At 39.6% G+C, this 17,148-nt stretch overlaps 1 protein-coding gene across 1 annotated transcript; it reads right to left on the reverse strand.

Annotated features, from left to right (window-relative positions):
• Nucleotides 1-1,025: 1,025 nt before the first annotated feature.
• Nucleotides 1,026-16,239, reverse strand: LOC124122947 (putative serine protease K12H4.7). Its single transcript, XM_048402347.1, has 6 exons — nucleotides 15,926-16,239; nucleotides 5,509-5,690; nucleotides 4,745-4,881; nucleotides 4,239-4,334; nucleotides 2,066-2,198; nucleotides 1,026-1,188 (listed from the first exon to the last, which is right to left on the reverse strand). The coding sequence occupies exons 1-6, from the start codon at nucleotides 16,136-16,138 to the stop codon at nucleotides 1,041-1,043; spliced, it is 909 nt and encodes a 302-aa protein (XP_048258304.1). The 5' UTR covers nucleotides 16,139-16,239; the 3' UTR covers nucleotides 1,026-1,040.
• Nucleotides 16,240-17,148: the final 909 nt, after the last annotated feature.

Genomic DNA, 17,148 nt, shown 5'->3' on the forward strand with positions numbered 1-17,148 from the left:
GGAGCTTCCGCTCTCCGGGCGGACGCTCTACCTCTAGACCACAGAGGCGGTCAACACACATACACGTTAACACACGCGCGAACATGCACGTGACAATGCAAGTGTAATAATAATATTGAACGCGACCTTTGCCCATATCATCTCAACTCACTCGACACAGCCAGCTATATTCGTGACCATGACCATGTGTTTAAGTTGTACTGACCATGGTGATTATTCTAGGGAAAGCAGCGCCCCTCCCCCCACACACAGCACGCACGCACACACACACACACACGCACACACACACACACACACACACACACACACACACACAAACATGTTCCTTTTAGTTGTTAAGTACATGATATTATAGAATCCAAATGAAAAACCGGCTCTATGCAGCCCGCCTGACAGTAAGCCCTCACGGGAAGGATGTGACTCTAACAGGCAGTATTGATAGAAGTTGGCTAGGCAAGACCATGTACACAGACGCATCAAGATTTTGACTCCGATTCACAGATGGCAGAAAAACTTGTTGGTGAGGAAGCGGCGTGTTGTATGCCAGAGCAACAATTCTTGACCGTGATCGGTATTGGGCATGGTATGGGGCGATATCACACATAACAGACGAGCTGATTTGGTAAATGTGAGTGGACATTTGACTGATCAGCGACATGTTGACATTTTGGTCCCGTCGTTGTTTCATTCGCTAGAATTATCGGCATATTGAATTAATCTGCAAGATGACAATGCCAGACCTAATCGTGCCCATTCCACCACTGATTATATCCGAAGAGAAGGCATATGAACATTGGACTGGACCGTTACATCCCCTGACATGTCCCCAATAGCATCTGTGGGATGTTCTAGGGTGGAGAGAGTACGCCAAAGACCCAGCAACCGCCAACATGACCCAGGTTCGGGTAGTTCTCCTGTCGGAATGGTGGGCAATACCAAGGGGTATCAATCAACAAGTAGGACACCAGATTATCGATCTATATGCCCGAAATAATTGTACAGACATTTATCGTCATTAAGCCTTCATGTCATAAGTGTCCTTATTTCTGTTGGTAGGATAGTTTCAACAAACATACCAGTGACCCCGCATGGACATTATTAAACTGTATTGTAGATACGAAAGGTGCCACCAGATCCATCATCAGATTTTCAACATCCAGATTGTTCGTCAGATCAAAATCACAAACCCTAAACCAACAAAGAAGAAAACGTAAGTTCATCAATTTGAGTACATTACGTACTAACTACTACAATATAGTAATGCTAATATCACAGGGACTCTTCTTTAAATCAAGGTAATTCAAGGTTCCCATGTACATTGATCTCAATTTTCATCTTTAAAACGCATGTCTTTGCCATGGAAAACTTCCTTTTGTAACATTACACAATCATCAATGCAGAAATGGCTAAATTTTTAGCCTAAACGACATTTCCTATTATGACTGCAGCTAATGTTATCTTTAAATAGCTATCAAAACTGTCCACGCATTACTAGAGTCACAAACACAACACTGGTTTAAAGAAATGAAGAAGTTTAAATATCACATGGAATATGAAGATGAAAGGACATAGCTTGATACAGTTATTTTCGCCACAATACGTAACATTTGTTCACCAGCTCATCACAAATTCCATAAAATGGGTAAGTAAAGAACATAATTGGCTGCTTAATATTTGTTATTTTGTTGTCCAGGCATCCTTTAATGTATAACTTTTTTAAGTGGCATTTAGAAGTTGGTGTGATGAAGTAAGACAAGTTCTATGGATGAACATCTTTTTTATTACAATTTGTGCGACGTTTCGGTGTAGATCCTAACACCTTTATCAAGCAAGTGATGAGACTTGCTTGAAAAAGGTGTTAGGATCTACATCGAAACGTAGCACAAATTGTAATAAAGAAGTTCTTCATCCATAGAGCTTGTCGTACTTCATCCTTTAATGTACATATGCCTTAACGTGACAGGGGACGCAGAAGTGTACAAGACAAATAGGTAGATAACTGACGAACCTCGTCTCTAAAAATGACAATCAGCACAGCAAAATGAATCGCACGATTTATCCTCACCTAAATAGAGACTGCAGGTTCTTCATACCAGTATCAGTTTTGAGATTTTCCCGAACTTCATCAAAAGCAGCAGACACAGTCTCGTAACACCCAGGCACCTTGCGAAGGCTTTCGCCAGCTCCCACCAAATAATCTGGAATGAATTAAAGAAAACCAAATTAATGTAAAAAAAATTATGTTGTTTTATTTATCAAGATCCAAGTTCCACCTGAACAGATTTGTTAATTATATATCCGGGATACCTGATATCGTTTAAGATTGGACATTAGTGTACATGTAAATGTGGGATTACCTCCACATGTGATAATGAGGGTTTAATGTGTCACAGTTCTGGTTGACAGTTCTGTATGTTGTGCGCGACAGGGTGACAAGTCTTGTTACAGGTAAACTGTTGTGAAAAACCACACGAAAGGGCCATTGCAAATCAGCGACGACACCCGGCGCATGTCCCGCCCCACTGGCAGCACCCGCAACACACACAACGGTAAGTGACTGAATGTTTCGTGCGTATCGTTTGGATATATTATTACATAGTGAGGAAGCAACGGATTAAGAAACCAACTGTGATTCATAAAAAAAGTTCTGTAAATGTTATGTTCTTGAAAATAACAATATCATATTTCATATTTCGTATAACGAATGCTTTATCATAACAAATACATTGAAAACGCCCATGCCTGGTAACATGGACAGCGTACCTGGTAACAACTCAATTAGCAATTCCAATATCGGATGTGACCACCCTTTGCATTGGTAAGGGCAGGGCAACGACGGCGCAATGAGTTCAGCAGAATATTGAAAACAACATGGGGATGTTATTCCAAATGTCAGCCAAAGATTCGCTCAACTGAACTAGCTTTACCGGCTGGTTCGGGTCCTGTCGTAGACGTCCTTCCATCTCATCTCAGATGTGAGAGATCTAGAGAAACAGGCGGCCACGGCAGTACTGCAACGTTATGCCTCAAATCTGGTACAGCAGGTGAAATATGTGGTCGGGTATTATTACCCTGCTGCAACGTGACGTGACGTCACAGCATTTGCACAAAGGGCAGATAAAGATCTCGAAGGACGTCTTCAAAGTAGCATGCGTCATTCAAATTGCCAGTAGTAATTATGAGTTTTCCTGTGAGTTGTGATGCCACCCCATACCATAACACTTCCACCAAAAACTGACGACTTTGAATAACGCAAGCGTTACTGAAACGTCCTACTGGACATATGTAGACCCTGGTATGATCAATAGTGAGTTGGGTTTAACGCCGCTTTTAACAGTATTTCCAGTTATATCGCGGCGTGTCAGCTTAATGAGGGAGGAAGTGATGCAGGTCTCAGACGTTTTCCACTTCGGTGAAACCCACAAACACGGGGATGGTGCTGACAAACCTAAAGACCTAATCGGGGCGACCCGGGATTCGAACCAACTATCATAGGAATCGCGAATCGCTGCGCCTTAGACGACCGGGCCACCCGTGCCCCGCATGATCAATAGAGCACTCCAGATGATACCTGGACTGTCCAAATCTGTCTACACCAAGCTTGGCGCGACGAACAGAAGCGTGGAAGCACAATTGAACGTATAACTTGTCGTATGGGCTGAATCAACAAATATCCAATTTGTGCAATGGACAAATTAGGAATCACGACCTTAAACATTGAGGAAATGTCTTCGTGAATAAGTTGGTTGGTTGGTTTGTAGTTTTACGCCGCACTCACCAATTTTCCATCTATATGACAGCGGTCTGTAAATAATCGAGTCTCGACCAGGCAGGCCAATGATTTATATCATGAGCATCGATCCACGCAAATGGGATCGATGACATGCATCAACCAAGTCAGCGAGCCTGACCATCCGATCCCGTTAGTCTCTTCTTACGACAAGCATAGTAGCTCGTGAATATGTTTTAAAATAAACATTAAATAATTTCGGAATATTTTTTTTTTATCTGTATATGAAGCACAGTTATTGTTTTCTGTAAGGAAAGTTTCAGTCTAGATCTCAAAGATACAAATCCTGTTTGTAAATAGCTGTGCAACGATGTTTCTTGATGACATGATATCAGTCTTGTCACAGGGCCTGACCACTCGCTCATCTATATATAAGGACTGAGACTGGGACTGAGAATGCTTGTGTCCCCGTGAGGATATTAATTATGATAAATCTGGATTTACTCACCAGGAGAAAACGTCGGCATAGCAAGGGGTGCACTGTGTGCCACAGCGCCCGTCACCAGGTGGGGAAACTTCAGTCTCATCCACGTAGACACCAGACCTTCAACACAATGAGGAATTGGATCTTTAGAGTGAGTGAGTGGGTTAAAAATTAACAACACATCGGCCTTATTTCAGCCATATCGTGACAAGAACTGCTAGCTGTTTAGTGGTTGGTTGGTTTGTTGTTTAACGCCGCACTCAGCAATATTCCAGCTATATGACGGCGGTCTGTAAATAATCGAGTCTGGACCAGACAATCCAGTGATTGACATCATGAGCATTGATCCACGCAATTGGGATACGGTGACATGCATCAACCAAGTCAGGGAGCCAGATCATCTGATCCCATTAGTCGCCGCTTACGACAAGCATGGGTTGCTGAAGACGACTTTCTAGCCCGGATCTTGACGGTGGTACATTTTTGGTTTATATGGATAAGCACCATTCACGGTAATAATTCAACAATACCTCCATACGACGCCCCAAATGTGATCCACTTTATGTCCTTGAAATTATGTTCCTTGTTAGTTGCTACGATGAAGCTGGCAAGATCCTCTAAAACTTGATCGATGCTCAAGTAGCGTAGATTAGCAGTGCTCAAGTCCCTGATATTGAAACATTGACAAAATTACTTCCATATGCTTTTGTGCGTAGTAAAATAGCCATTGTCGCCCAACAAACAAAATTGAAACTAATCCATATGTACATCAACGTTGATAGCATTAATAATATTCATATTTAATATTAATAGTAGACACGTTTGAAAAACAAACAAACTCAAGACAACAAAACGAAACCGGAGATACTGCACAGCGCAATGATAAAACAAAAACAACACCCCACCCACTACCTGTCCCGTTCTTCCCTCGCCGCTTTCAGTATTCCAGTTATATCATGGCGCGACAGCTCAATGTGGGAGAAAAAAGCCCGTGATGCAGGTCTCAGACGTTTACCACTTCGATGAAACCCACGAGCACGGGTATGGTGCTGGCAAACCTAGAAACATAATCGGGGCGAACCGGGATTCGAACCCACAATCATAGGTTTCTGGCGTTCTCAAGGGACGCAACTCTGCACAGCGAATCGCGGCGCCTAAGACGATTTGGCCACCCGTGCCCCCGAATAAGACGCAGGCGAATATATCACAAACAAATAGTTGCAATTAAAATAGTTTACACTGCATGACATTAAGGAAGATGTCAATTTTTAACTGAAACAAAAATATTACGAACGCTGTAGGTCGACTTTGTCCATAGTACCGATGCTCTAATGCAAAACCGATGGCGTGATAGGTCTGGGCATACTCCAGCCAGGCTCCTTCCTCAGCGTATATAGCAGGCAGGGCCAACTCAGGCCCTATGTACAGGAACGCAGGGCCCCCAGGCTTGTAGAACTTGTCATTGATGTAATATCTCTGAAATGACAGAAACCACAGGCGTGTATTCTTAACTTTCCACAACCGTGCCATCCACCATCATTCGTGACCAACTCGTGTTATTCCGGGACAAGCCGAATAGCGACTCGTGCCCCTCTTATGGCCATTGTTTGCGACCGGGTTCCGTCTTAGCGCAAACGGGCATGCCAAAACCAATTGTCAACTTGTTGCGTAATGGTTCACATATATTTCCCTATATATTATATATATTTCAGATGCATCGGGACGTGCGGAATTATACAGAACACGTCCCATTTTAATTCTGGAAACCCAAAAGTCCAGAAACTCTACGCTCTTTGCCCAGTCTCGGTTAAAGGTATTTACAAAATTAAACATGCCGTTTTCATGGGAACATACCAAGGAAGAAAAAATGAAAAAAAAATTGTTTAAAAACTCAATATTTAGACTATGTCGCCCATGGGCCTGCCCATGGGCGAAGTTTGGCCCATGGGTAGGCCCATGGGCAGGCCCATGGGCGAGAATATGTTCCTTTACTTAAAACTCATGTTTTTGTTTCGCAAATACATTTAATGTATTCATTCAAGTATCATGACACAAAATGTAATTCATTTTAACTTAATTCAACGATTTTATAGCGATATTGAAATATTTCGCCCATGGGCGAGAAAAAGGTTTGGCCCATGGGCGAGAATATGTTCCTTTACTTAAAACTCATGATTTTGTTTCGCAAATCAAATACATTAAATGTATTCATTGAAGTATCATGACACAAAATTAAACTCATTTTAACTTAATTCAACGATTTTATAGCGATATTGAAATATTTCGCCCATGGGCGAGAAAAAGGTTTGGCCCATGGGTAGGCCCATGGGCAGGCCCATGGGCGAGAATATGTTCCTTTACTTAAAACTCATGTTTTTGTTTCGCAAATACATTTAATGTATTCATTCAAGTATCATGACACAAAATTTAACTTATTTTAACTTAATTCAACGATTTTATAGCGATATTGAAATATTTCGCCCATGGGCGAGAAAAAGGGTTTGGCCCATGGGCGAGTATATGTTCCTTTACTCAAAACTCATGGTTTTTTTCGCAAATACATTAAATGTATTTATTCAAGTATCATGACACAAAAATTTAACTAATTTTTACTTAATTCAACTATTTTACGGCGTTATTAAAATATTTCGTCCATGTTTACGTCAGTCCCTTTCAAGCATCAACTAACTGTTTGCAAAGTATATTGTATCATGTGAAATATACTTTATATTATATCATTACATTACTATTTAAAAAGGGCATTTGGTTGGATGTTTCCTTTAGTTCTACAAATTTCACCTGTTTTACATATTGTAGCGATCTTTAATGAACCCGGCCTTACCTCTCAAAACGTTTTGACAGTTTATCATACGAATTCATGTGCGTGTACTCCAATTCATTGGAGTTATTTTCCACAACATTAAATTTTAGTTAGTTTCTATTTCATTTCCCATTTAATGTCCCGTTGATACATCACACTGGGCAATTACGTGACACCAGGTATGCAATATACAGGTACGCGTGCGCGTATTTTAATGAAAAAAACTATTCGTCTTTTATTGCATAACGTTTGGCTGAATATCTTACATTCTAACGAAATCTCGAAATAATTATTTAATTACATGCGGTTTCGAACTGACCAGTGGGAATTATGTTTCAATGCGATTGAGGAAAACGTGAGTGAATATTGTGACACTAAAGCAACTTTTAACTGCATTGTCACTTTTGGTATGAAAATGGTAACAGTTCAGAAAAAACAACAGCCTCCTTATGAAAATTCTCATTAGTACGTTGTATCTAATTACAGTGTCGGCCTTATTTACAGGTGATTCTACAATACCTGCTCTCGGTCAATTACGATCTACCACACCACGCGTGAATAAACAGTTATGCAGTTGTTGCTGTGGGCAAATACCTAGCCTGAAAATGTTTATTTTTTTTAGGATACATGTTTTACAAATGTTCGTTGATATGTGGATATATTAAGCACAAAGACAAAAAAATGTTTATGAAAGATGAATTAGTGCCTTGATATATTCATCGAGATGTGTATTATCGTTTAAGGGGGTCATTCAATAAACGTATGTTTGGAGGAGATATCAAAGGAGCCGCCCAATATACACAGTGTCGTCCGGTGAACTACCACCCCACCCTGTCCATTAGAGTTACGTAATCGGTACACAAATATATTTGATGCGGTGTCAGTGCGGAAGGAGTTTGAATTACGTCCGCCAGTTGTCACAGAAATCCTCAAAGTATAGAAACAATAAACAAGGTCAATCCGTACTAATTACCTAGTGACGCACGTAACAACGACTGTCAATAGGGAAAATGGTGAAAACAAATTGAAATAGATTTTAATAAAACATTACTGTACTACATAACTCGCAAAAGCGGTGCCTAAAATTTTTGACCGTGTTATGTGTGTTGTAAACTGACGAATAGCAAGTAATTGTCATGCTGTACGCATGGTTCCATATACAAATTCAGTTATACAACCGGTATGAAACTGAGAACTGAGATACCAAGTACGACCTGCATTCACACACGGAAGCAATATACTTGTGTGTATGCCCTCTCCTCTAAAAAATGTATCACTAAAGTATTTGCATTGTAATAAATATAGTAATGATAAAACTTGGTAATTTGGTAGGTCTCCGACAGATATGATTTTCAGTTTTTTTACACCTTTGATTGATACGGATTACGTACCTGTAGTCTAGTCACTGTCTCTAATGTATCTGCTTGTTAGAAATTTCAAATATCTTGTTATAGCACTGTTCCTAAAATACGGCAGTTTCTTTTATCGGGTATAAATAGTTGATTCGTCTTGTCACGCAGTCATTTTTTACTTGATCGAATGATTTCCACAAAAAATTACGGCAGAGAGTTTTGTATTTTATTATATTTTTAGAAGATTTTAGAAGATGCTTACATCACTGTATCTCAGAACGTAAAACTGATAACATTCAAACATGTAATTAGTACACAGTTAATTGTTACATATAATTTCCTGCATATTCCTTTTTGAACAAAAAGCCTACATGTATACTGATATCGGTGTCCACTGTTAAAAGGGTATTAGTGCAGTCAGCCATGGTAAATGGAGAGACAATAATAAGGTGATTAATTATAGTCTGTTGCAGAATATGCGGTATAAGTGTAGTCATTGATACATATACACATTACACATATACAGATGAAATACACGATATGATGCAGTGAAAGAACAAATTAAGATACGGTTTCTATTAAAAATAATTATACGATTTTGGATTTAATTAGCATGTTTAAATTTTCAGGCCAACACGGCTGAGATACAGCATCGGCATACTCAACTGGAGTTGTTTTCTGCCGGTCGTAAGTTCATTGTTTGACTGAGCACACTCGTGTCGGGGTTGCGATATTTTCTTCTCTTTGTTGGCAACCTGCCACCGGTCTGAATTTTGAGAAAGGTCTCAGCATGGGACTGTTAATTACTTGTAGATGTTGGGTGCGGTTAGGACCAAACTTTTTCAGCTCAGAGTGTTAGTGGTCCTGGAACCCATAGTGTCAAACAGGTTCTGCACAAAACGTCCATCAGATTCTATTGTTCAGCAACATTGTCACTGAATTTCAGAACTCTGGCATGATATAATAATCAAGGATTTCGAAGGTGAACGAGGGGAAAGGCAGACGCACGTGGATTTACCCTCAGGTTATTATTGTCTGGAGTTCACATTTTGGGGCATTTCATATACTAATTGAACAGAGTTAACCTGCACATGTCCACTTTAGTGATACAGACTGTAACCAAAAATGCAATGAGCCGTAGCTCTTAATCCCTTATAACAACGGTAACAACAACCAGGGTGAGGACACAGTAAGGTTAAACCGTGTCCAACAGACAATCTGAGGTGGCTATCTCCCATCAAGTCAGCTCTGTTTTTAAGCGCATAGTTATGTTTTTACATATTGAAATAAAAGGAATGAAAAAAATGATATTTAACAAACCTACACATTACCAAATACAAAACTGTATAACCCTCTCTAGACTTCGTTCCAATTAACCTGGATCATTCAACTCGCTCGCGAAGGTCGTATGCGACTTTAAAGTGAATACGTCTACAGTGTACAAGTAACTTTTAACTGTATCATATATACTCATGATAAGCAATTATTTTCGTTCCTAATTCGAATGAGCACATTCTGAGGCTAAATCTGCAAAAGGACAGATAAAATATTTCTTTGTACAATGCAAACGATACAAACGTAGCGGCTGATAATAGAGACAATGATTTAATAATCTGCAATATATCAAGTGTTCTCGTTCAATCTATTGTACATATTGAAGTGATTGTAAAGTTTCAAGGAGTACTAAAATGTTGTGGTATTATGAATGTATTTAGAATATGAATAGCGAAAAACAGTCACCATATCGGATGTACATGTATAACTTGTCTTCCAACACCACGCTTGTGCCGAGGCCCATGGTCATAAAACTAACCGGTCCCATAAAAGGAGCAAATAGTTTCACTCACAATTGTCAGACGACCTAATCATCAGTCAGACCAGTCAAGTGTGACCAGCGTACCTGCCTGGTTTTGGCTCCTAATTACTGAACTGCCCAATACTTTCATACTGTGGGCAAAGTAAGCGGCCTCGTTGAGTGATACAGACTAACAAGATTATGATTGTGTTTGTAAGTGCGTTTAATCTGTGTCGGGTTGCAGTTGTTTTATTAGTCAAGACTACGGGTAGTTTTTTCAATGAAACCTTTTAGCCGTTGAGTTTGTTTTGCATTCATTTCATTAAATACATTGTTAGGTAGAATAATAACACGTTATACGGATAAAACATCTCCCTAATCTGAGTATAATCTCACATGTACTCTAAGTACCGTACTATATTACTTTGCGGAGACACTGAGTATAATTTTTTAGTTGGCATTGTATGCTGTCTGAATGACTTTACACAAATCCCTGCATTCAATAGACCCGTGAAGATCTTCAACAAACCATTCTTGGCGTAAAAGGGCGACAGCGCTTGTCGTAAGAAGCGACTACCGGGATCGGGTGGTCAGGCTCGCTGACTTGGTTGATGCATGTCATCGTATCCCAATTGCGTGGATCGATGCACATGATGTCAATCACTGGATTGTCTGGTCCAGACTCGATTATTTACAGACCGCCGTCATACAGCTGAAATATTGCTAAGTGTGGCGTTATACAACTAACAAACAAACAAAACACAAAAAGAGAAAGTGTATGAGTACTAAAACTTGCAATAGATATGCCTACCCTACGTACACACATGTGTCCCATTCGACAGTCTACAACACACGAATAACTGTCAAACAAGTTTGGGTACCCTTTCTGTTCAGGCAAGTTATTTAGTTCGATAATTTTATATTAAAATCCTTTTCAATTTGTTTTCATCCTTTTTCCCTATTCCATGCATGTTTATGTTGCTACATCTTATTGCTCATGTTTCCAAGTATTGTAAAACACTTTAATGTTTCTCCTTCTTAATCTAACGTTATAATATTTCCGGTCATTGCCATCATCTAATACACAAGAGATGATACCAAGACATATTTTATTCGGTTTTATGGTCTATGCGGTCTTACAATTGATTTTATTAGTCTTTAAATCTTATGTCTAGTAAATATTTTCACAAACAGGGCTGTTAACTGATATAAGGAATGTAACATCCAGTTGATGACTGAATACGACGTACGTTAGTCTGGTAACGACATTTCTACAATTAATATTTTGAATAAGCCGTTAATACGCCAGTTGTGACAGGGATGATGGTATGGTAGATGTAGCAGACATATTGACAGCCGTTGTTACGCGAGTCACTAGGTTATTAGTACGGCATTGGCCTTGTTGATTGGTACTATACTTTCCGTGGCCACTGGCGGACGTAATTCAAACTCCTTCCACACTGACATCGCACCAAATATATTTGTGTACCGATTACATAACTCTTACTGACAGGGTAGGGTGGTAGTTCACGCGAAACGGACGACACTGCGTATATTGAGCGGCTCCTTTGATATCGCCTCACAACATACTTTTAATGAATGACCAATTAAACGATGATACACATCAGGATCGCGGAGAAAATACAAGCTTCGTTCGCGTTGAATATATATATTAAGGCACAAATTCATCTTTCATAAACTTTTTGTGTCTTGGTGTTTAATATATCCACATATCAACGAAAATATGTAATACATGTATCCACAAAAATATACATGTACAGGCTAGGTATTTGCCCACAGCAACACCTGCATAACTGTTTATTCACGCGTGGTGTGGCAGATTGTAATTGACCGACAACAAGTATTGTAGAATCACCTGTAAATAAGGCCGACACTGTAATTAGACACAACGTACTAATGAGAATATGAGAATTATCATAAGAAGGCTGTTACGTTTTTCTTAACTATTACCATTTTCATACCAAAAGTGACAATGCAGTTAAAAGTTGCTTTAGTGTCACAATATTCACTCACGTTTTCCTCAATCGCATTGAAACATAATTCCTACTGGTCAGTTCGACACTGCTTGTAATTAAATAATTATTTCGAGATTTCGTTAGAATGTAAGATATTCAGCCAAACGTTATGCAATAAAAGACGAATAGTTTCTTTCCATTAAAATACGCGCACGCGTACCTGTCACGTAATTGCCCAGTGTGATGTATCAACGGGTCATAAAATGGGAAATGAAATAGAAACTAACTAAAATTTAATGTTGTACACGCACATGAATTCGTATGATAAACTGCCAAAACGTTTTGAGAGATAAGGCCGGGTTCATTAAAGATGTTGGGTGCGGTTAGGACCAAACTTTTTCAGCTCAGATTGTTAGTGGTCCTGGAACCCATAGTGTCAAACAGGTTCTGCAAAATACGTCAATCAGATTCTACTGTTCAACAGCATTGTCACTGAATTTCAGAGCTCTGGCATGATATAATAATCAAGAATTTCGAAGGCAAAACCTTTTCTCGCCCATGGGCGAAATATTTCAATAAATCTGTAAAATAGCTGAATTGAGTAAAATTGTGTTACATTATGTGCCATGAAAATAGTTAGAACTCCTGCATGTATTTACGAAACAAAAACATAAGTTTTAAGTAAAGGAAAATATTCTCGCCCATGGGCCAAACCCTTTTCTCGCCCATGGGCGAAATATTTCAATATCGTTATAAAATCGTTGAATTAAGTTAAAATGAGTTAAATTTTGTGTCATGATACTTCAATAAATACATTTAATGTATTTGCGAAACAAAATCATGAGTTTTAAGTACAGGAACATATTCTCGCCCATGGGCGAAATATTTCAATATCGCTATAAAATCGTTGAATTAAGTTAAAATGAGTTAAATTTTGTGTCATGATACTTCAATAAATACATTTAATGTATTTGCGAAACAAAATCATGAGTTTTAAGTACAGGAACATATTCTCGCCCATGGGCCAAACCTTTTTCTCGCCCATGGGCCAAATATTTCAATATCGCTATAAAATCGTTGAATTAAGTTAAACTGAGTTAAATATTGTGTCATGATACTTGAATGAATACATTAAATGTATTTGCGAAACAAAAACATGAGTTTTAAGTAAAGGAACATATTCTCGCCCATGGGCCTGCCCATGGGCCTACCCATGGGCCAGACTTCGCCCATGGGCAGGCCCATGGGCGACATAGTCTAAATATTGAGTTTTTAAACAATTTTTTTTTCATTTTTTCTTCCTTGGTATGTTCCCATGAAAACGGCATGTTTAATTTTGTAAATACCTTTAACCGAGACTGGGCAAAGAGCGTAGAGTTTCTGGACTTTTGGGTTTCCAGAATTAAAATGGGACGTGTTACAGTATGATTGAACACACTTATATTTTGATATATATATGGGTATATTTTTAGATGCAGGACATATGTAAAATCAAAAAAATATTTCTGAGGGATTCTTTGATGAAGAACTTGAAATCATACGCGCATTCTGATTGGTTTGTCGTATTTTCGCACAAAACATTCATCGATAGGGGGACGAGTGTTCTCGCAGGTTACGGAAAGGGCCGAGTGGTGACGAATCATCCACTATATCTCCAGGGCTGGCATTTCGGAAAAACCCATTTATCACTTGATCCATCCTTGTTGTCCTAACGATTTAAAATTTGATGGGATCGGGGGAACAATCCAGTGATTGAAATCAGGAGAATCGATCTAGGTAATTGGGATACGATTACATGCATTAACGAAGTCAGCGAGCCTGACCACCCGATCCCGTTAGTGGTATAATTTCTTACAAAAAGTATGGGTTGCTGAAGACCAATTCTGACCCGATCTTCAGGGGTGTTTTGAGTCTTATTACCATCACATAATCAAGGTCACAGAGCCTAAGCATTCGCTACATTCGCTAAATACGGGTATGCTTGGGAGGTATCACATATGTCTTAACTAAGAAATGAACGACTTTCAAATTGAAATAAAATATAAACCCAGAATTCTTATGAAATCAACAATCAACAAGGAAATGGTATACAATCAACAATTGTATTGTAAAATGAACAAGGTTTATAAATGAATACAAATGACTGCAAAGTACTTACAATGGCAGTACACAATAGAGTGGTAATACACAATTTAAAGGCAGTATAATTCCAATGTCAGTAAAACATATGATAGCGATGGCCACAGCAAAAATGTCACTGATAATAATATTCACCTTCCAGCAAGAGAGGTCAAAGCCTCAAAAAAAGGTCAATGCTGGATATCCAGGGCGAAAACAATTATCTTCACACAACCGCTGGTATTGATGTAATGTGAGAAGACAGAAACATGCACTTGCTTCTTTATATGGTCTAAATACCTTCCAGTAGGTTCTATACAGTGTTTGATTAGTCTAGCTGTCCTAGAAGATACAAGAATACACTTGACTACACAAGGATCTAACTATCAACACCACTGCTCACATAAGTTTGTTTGTTTGTTTGTTGTTAAAGCCGCACTCAGCAATATTCCAGCTATATGACGGCAGTCTGTAAATAATCGAGTCTGGACCAGACAATCCAGTTATTGACACCATGAACATCCATCAACGCAATTTGGATCGATGGCATGCACCAACCAAGTCAGCGAGTCTGACCACCCGATCCCGTTAGTCGCCTTTCACGACAAGCATAGTCGCCTTTTACGGCAAGCATGGGTTGCTGAAGACCTAATCTACCCCGGATCTTCACGGGTCGTTCACATGACACATTTCTGAGAACTAACTTTGTCAAAAATCATTGTCATGAGCTACTACTGACTCTCAACAGAAACAATGTAATACAATAACAATTACAACATTGTTTCACTAGAACTGGGGGATAAAACACAAACAATACTGATCCCCCCATCGCCAATTACCCCACACAACACACACCCCCGCGCGCGCACACACACACACACCACCCCAAACCCACTCACAAACCACGTACCGATTGATATGATCTTTTAAGCATAAGCCCGAAATGCAGGGCGGGACTTATTATGAATAGTCAATGACACTGATTTATAATGCAAAGCCCATTTGTGCTGTACCCCCTGACGTGAAAAGTTGTGATACCGCCAATGATTAGGGTATAAGATTTTCGCTGAAGGCGGCGTAAAACAATACTACTTTAACCATGCTCTGGAAACAAAAGGTGACGGACGGACATCTCCCAGTTCTGTGTGCTCGTGGCAGTGGGAATATAGCCTAAATAGACACTGGGGCACAGTTAGTTTTAAGAAGTGGATCATGGATACAGCTGTACAAACAGAATTGGGCTGGTCCATAAGTTAGCCGTCGTTTCGAGCAACGTTTTGGATATCTTTTCCTTTATAAATTGCACAGTGTGCCCTATATGTGTGAGCTATCTTGAGAAGCAAGCGGGGAAAGAACCACGTGCCGAAACACGTTGAAAAACCCAAATTCGGGCTTAGAGACGAATCGACGTATACATATTGTCCTATCTTTGAATTGTTCTTTGTTTATTTCATCTCCCCCTGTTCCAAATAAGCGAAACCAGAATTATTGGAGATGTTACCGATTTTAATATTCACGCGAGTTCAAATTATAAAATACTGTCATCTCCAAAGAAACGTTTTGTCGATAACAACATATCAGCCGTGTACCTCTCCTCCAAAGTTTTTCTTGGATGATCACACATAATTATTCCACGCCAATCACCTCACCTGTTTCCATTGGCGATTATCCGTCACACTGAAGTGGTCAAGCTTCTGTTGAAACCAGCGTTCAGTTACCGTTGACAAGGATGGCGATGGGGCATCTTCTGCAGACTTGTGGACATCATCAACTCGCCGAGGGAGGGGATCAACGCTGCCCTGAATGCATACAACCACACAACTCACGATCACGACGTATCTGATGATATTGTGTCCGTTCATTGTTCTCAGCCCCAAAATGTGTCTTTACATCAACTGGCGTATACAGTTCAGGTCTTCCACATACGTTATACTTTTTGACGTTGTCGTGGTCTTTGTTTGATTTAGATAAGACGGTCAGCATCACATGGCTATTGAGTCAAGATTGTGTCAGTGACTAAGTGTATATCACGGCAACAGAGGATTGAGGCAAAATGTTGCAACACCAACTGACACACTATCTATATCACCGGGGCCCATATACCTTTATAACACCACCGGTAGCAGTGGGGGAGTCGTCTCTCAACATACAAGCCAAAGTCTTTATAATGAGGAACATAAACGTTTCGGCCGCGGAGTATATGCTTACTCCTTCATCTCTGATGTGTATCACTTCTGAATGCCATATAAAGGCTTGAAAAGACATAAGCTTGGATACGATGAGTACAAATATACTCTGAAACGCTGTGTTCCGCATAATAAGGAAGTTCGCATCTGTTCTGGAATACTGTTAAAAGCGGCATTAAACCCAACTCACTCACTCACTGTCATTCTCAACTCCCTGGGGATTTAACAAGCCAAGCTGCCTCCGGGTGCTAGAGGATTTAGCATCCACCTCACATATCGGGTACCCATTCCCTGGTAGGTTAACAGAGACATATTTAAACTAAGTCACCTGCCCAGGGTTTGACACTAGTGTTGTTTTGCCGTGTATGTAGGCATTCGTGTGTCCATCATCTGGTTATCTACCAAAGGATGAGTGAAATACTAAGGGTGAATGTGATATATGCCCAAATTAGTTTTCGCTATTGTCAATTGTTAGGGTGAGATAGTTAAACCGTCAATGTTGCACAGAAAACCAGATAAATTTATCCTTACCGTCGGCGAGAAACGGTGCAGTGCTTACAAAAACGTGTCTTGGGATTTTTTTGTAGTTATGTAATACTGTTACTATTGAGTCGTACTGACTGGCAAAAAGAAAGCATTTGCTAAGAACTATAAAGCACACACAAAATGAAGCTAATTCATAATTT

The sequence above is a fragment of the Haliotis rufescens genome, unplaced genomic scaffold (assembly GCF_023055435.1).
Source record: "Haliotis rufescens isolate VD_foot unplaced genomic scaffold, xgHalRufe1.0.p SCAF_25, whole genome shotgun sequence".
Classification (NCBI taxonomy): domain Eukaryota; kingdom Metazoa; phylum Mollusca; class Gastropoda; order Lepetellida; family Haliotidae; genus Haliotis; species Haliotis rufescens.

Coding starts and splice junctions, on each gene's coding strand:
- LOC124122947 (XM_048402347.1), bottom strand. CDS start 16,138: ATGAACGGACACAATATCATCAGATACGTCGTGATCGTGAGTTGTGTG. Junction 5,691..15,925: donor ATAATCGCCAATGGAAACAG/GTGAGGTGATTG, acceptor CTGTCATTTCAG/AGATATTACATCAATGACAA. Junction 4,335..4,744: donor ATTTGGGGCGTCGTATGGAG/GTATTGTTGAAT, acceptor ATTGTGTTGAAG/GTCTGGTGTCTACGTGGATG.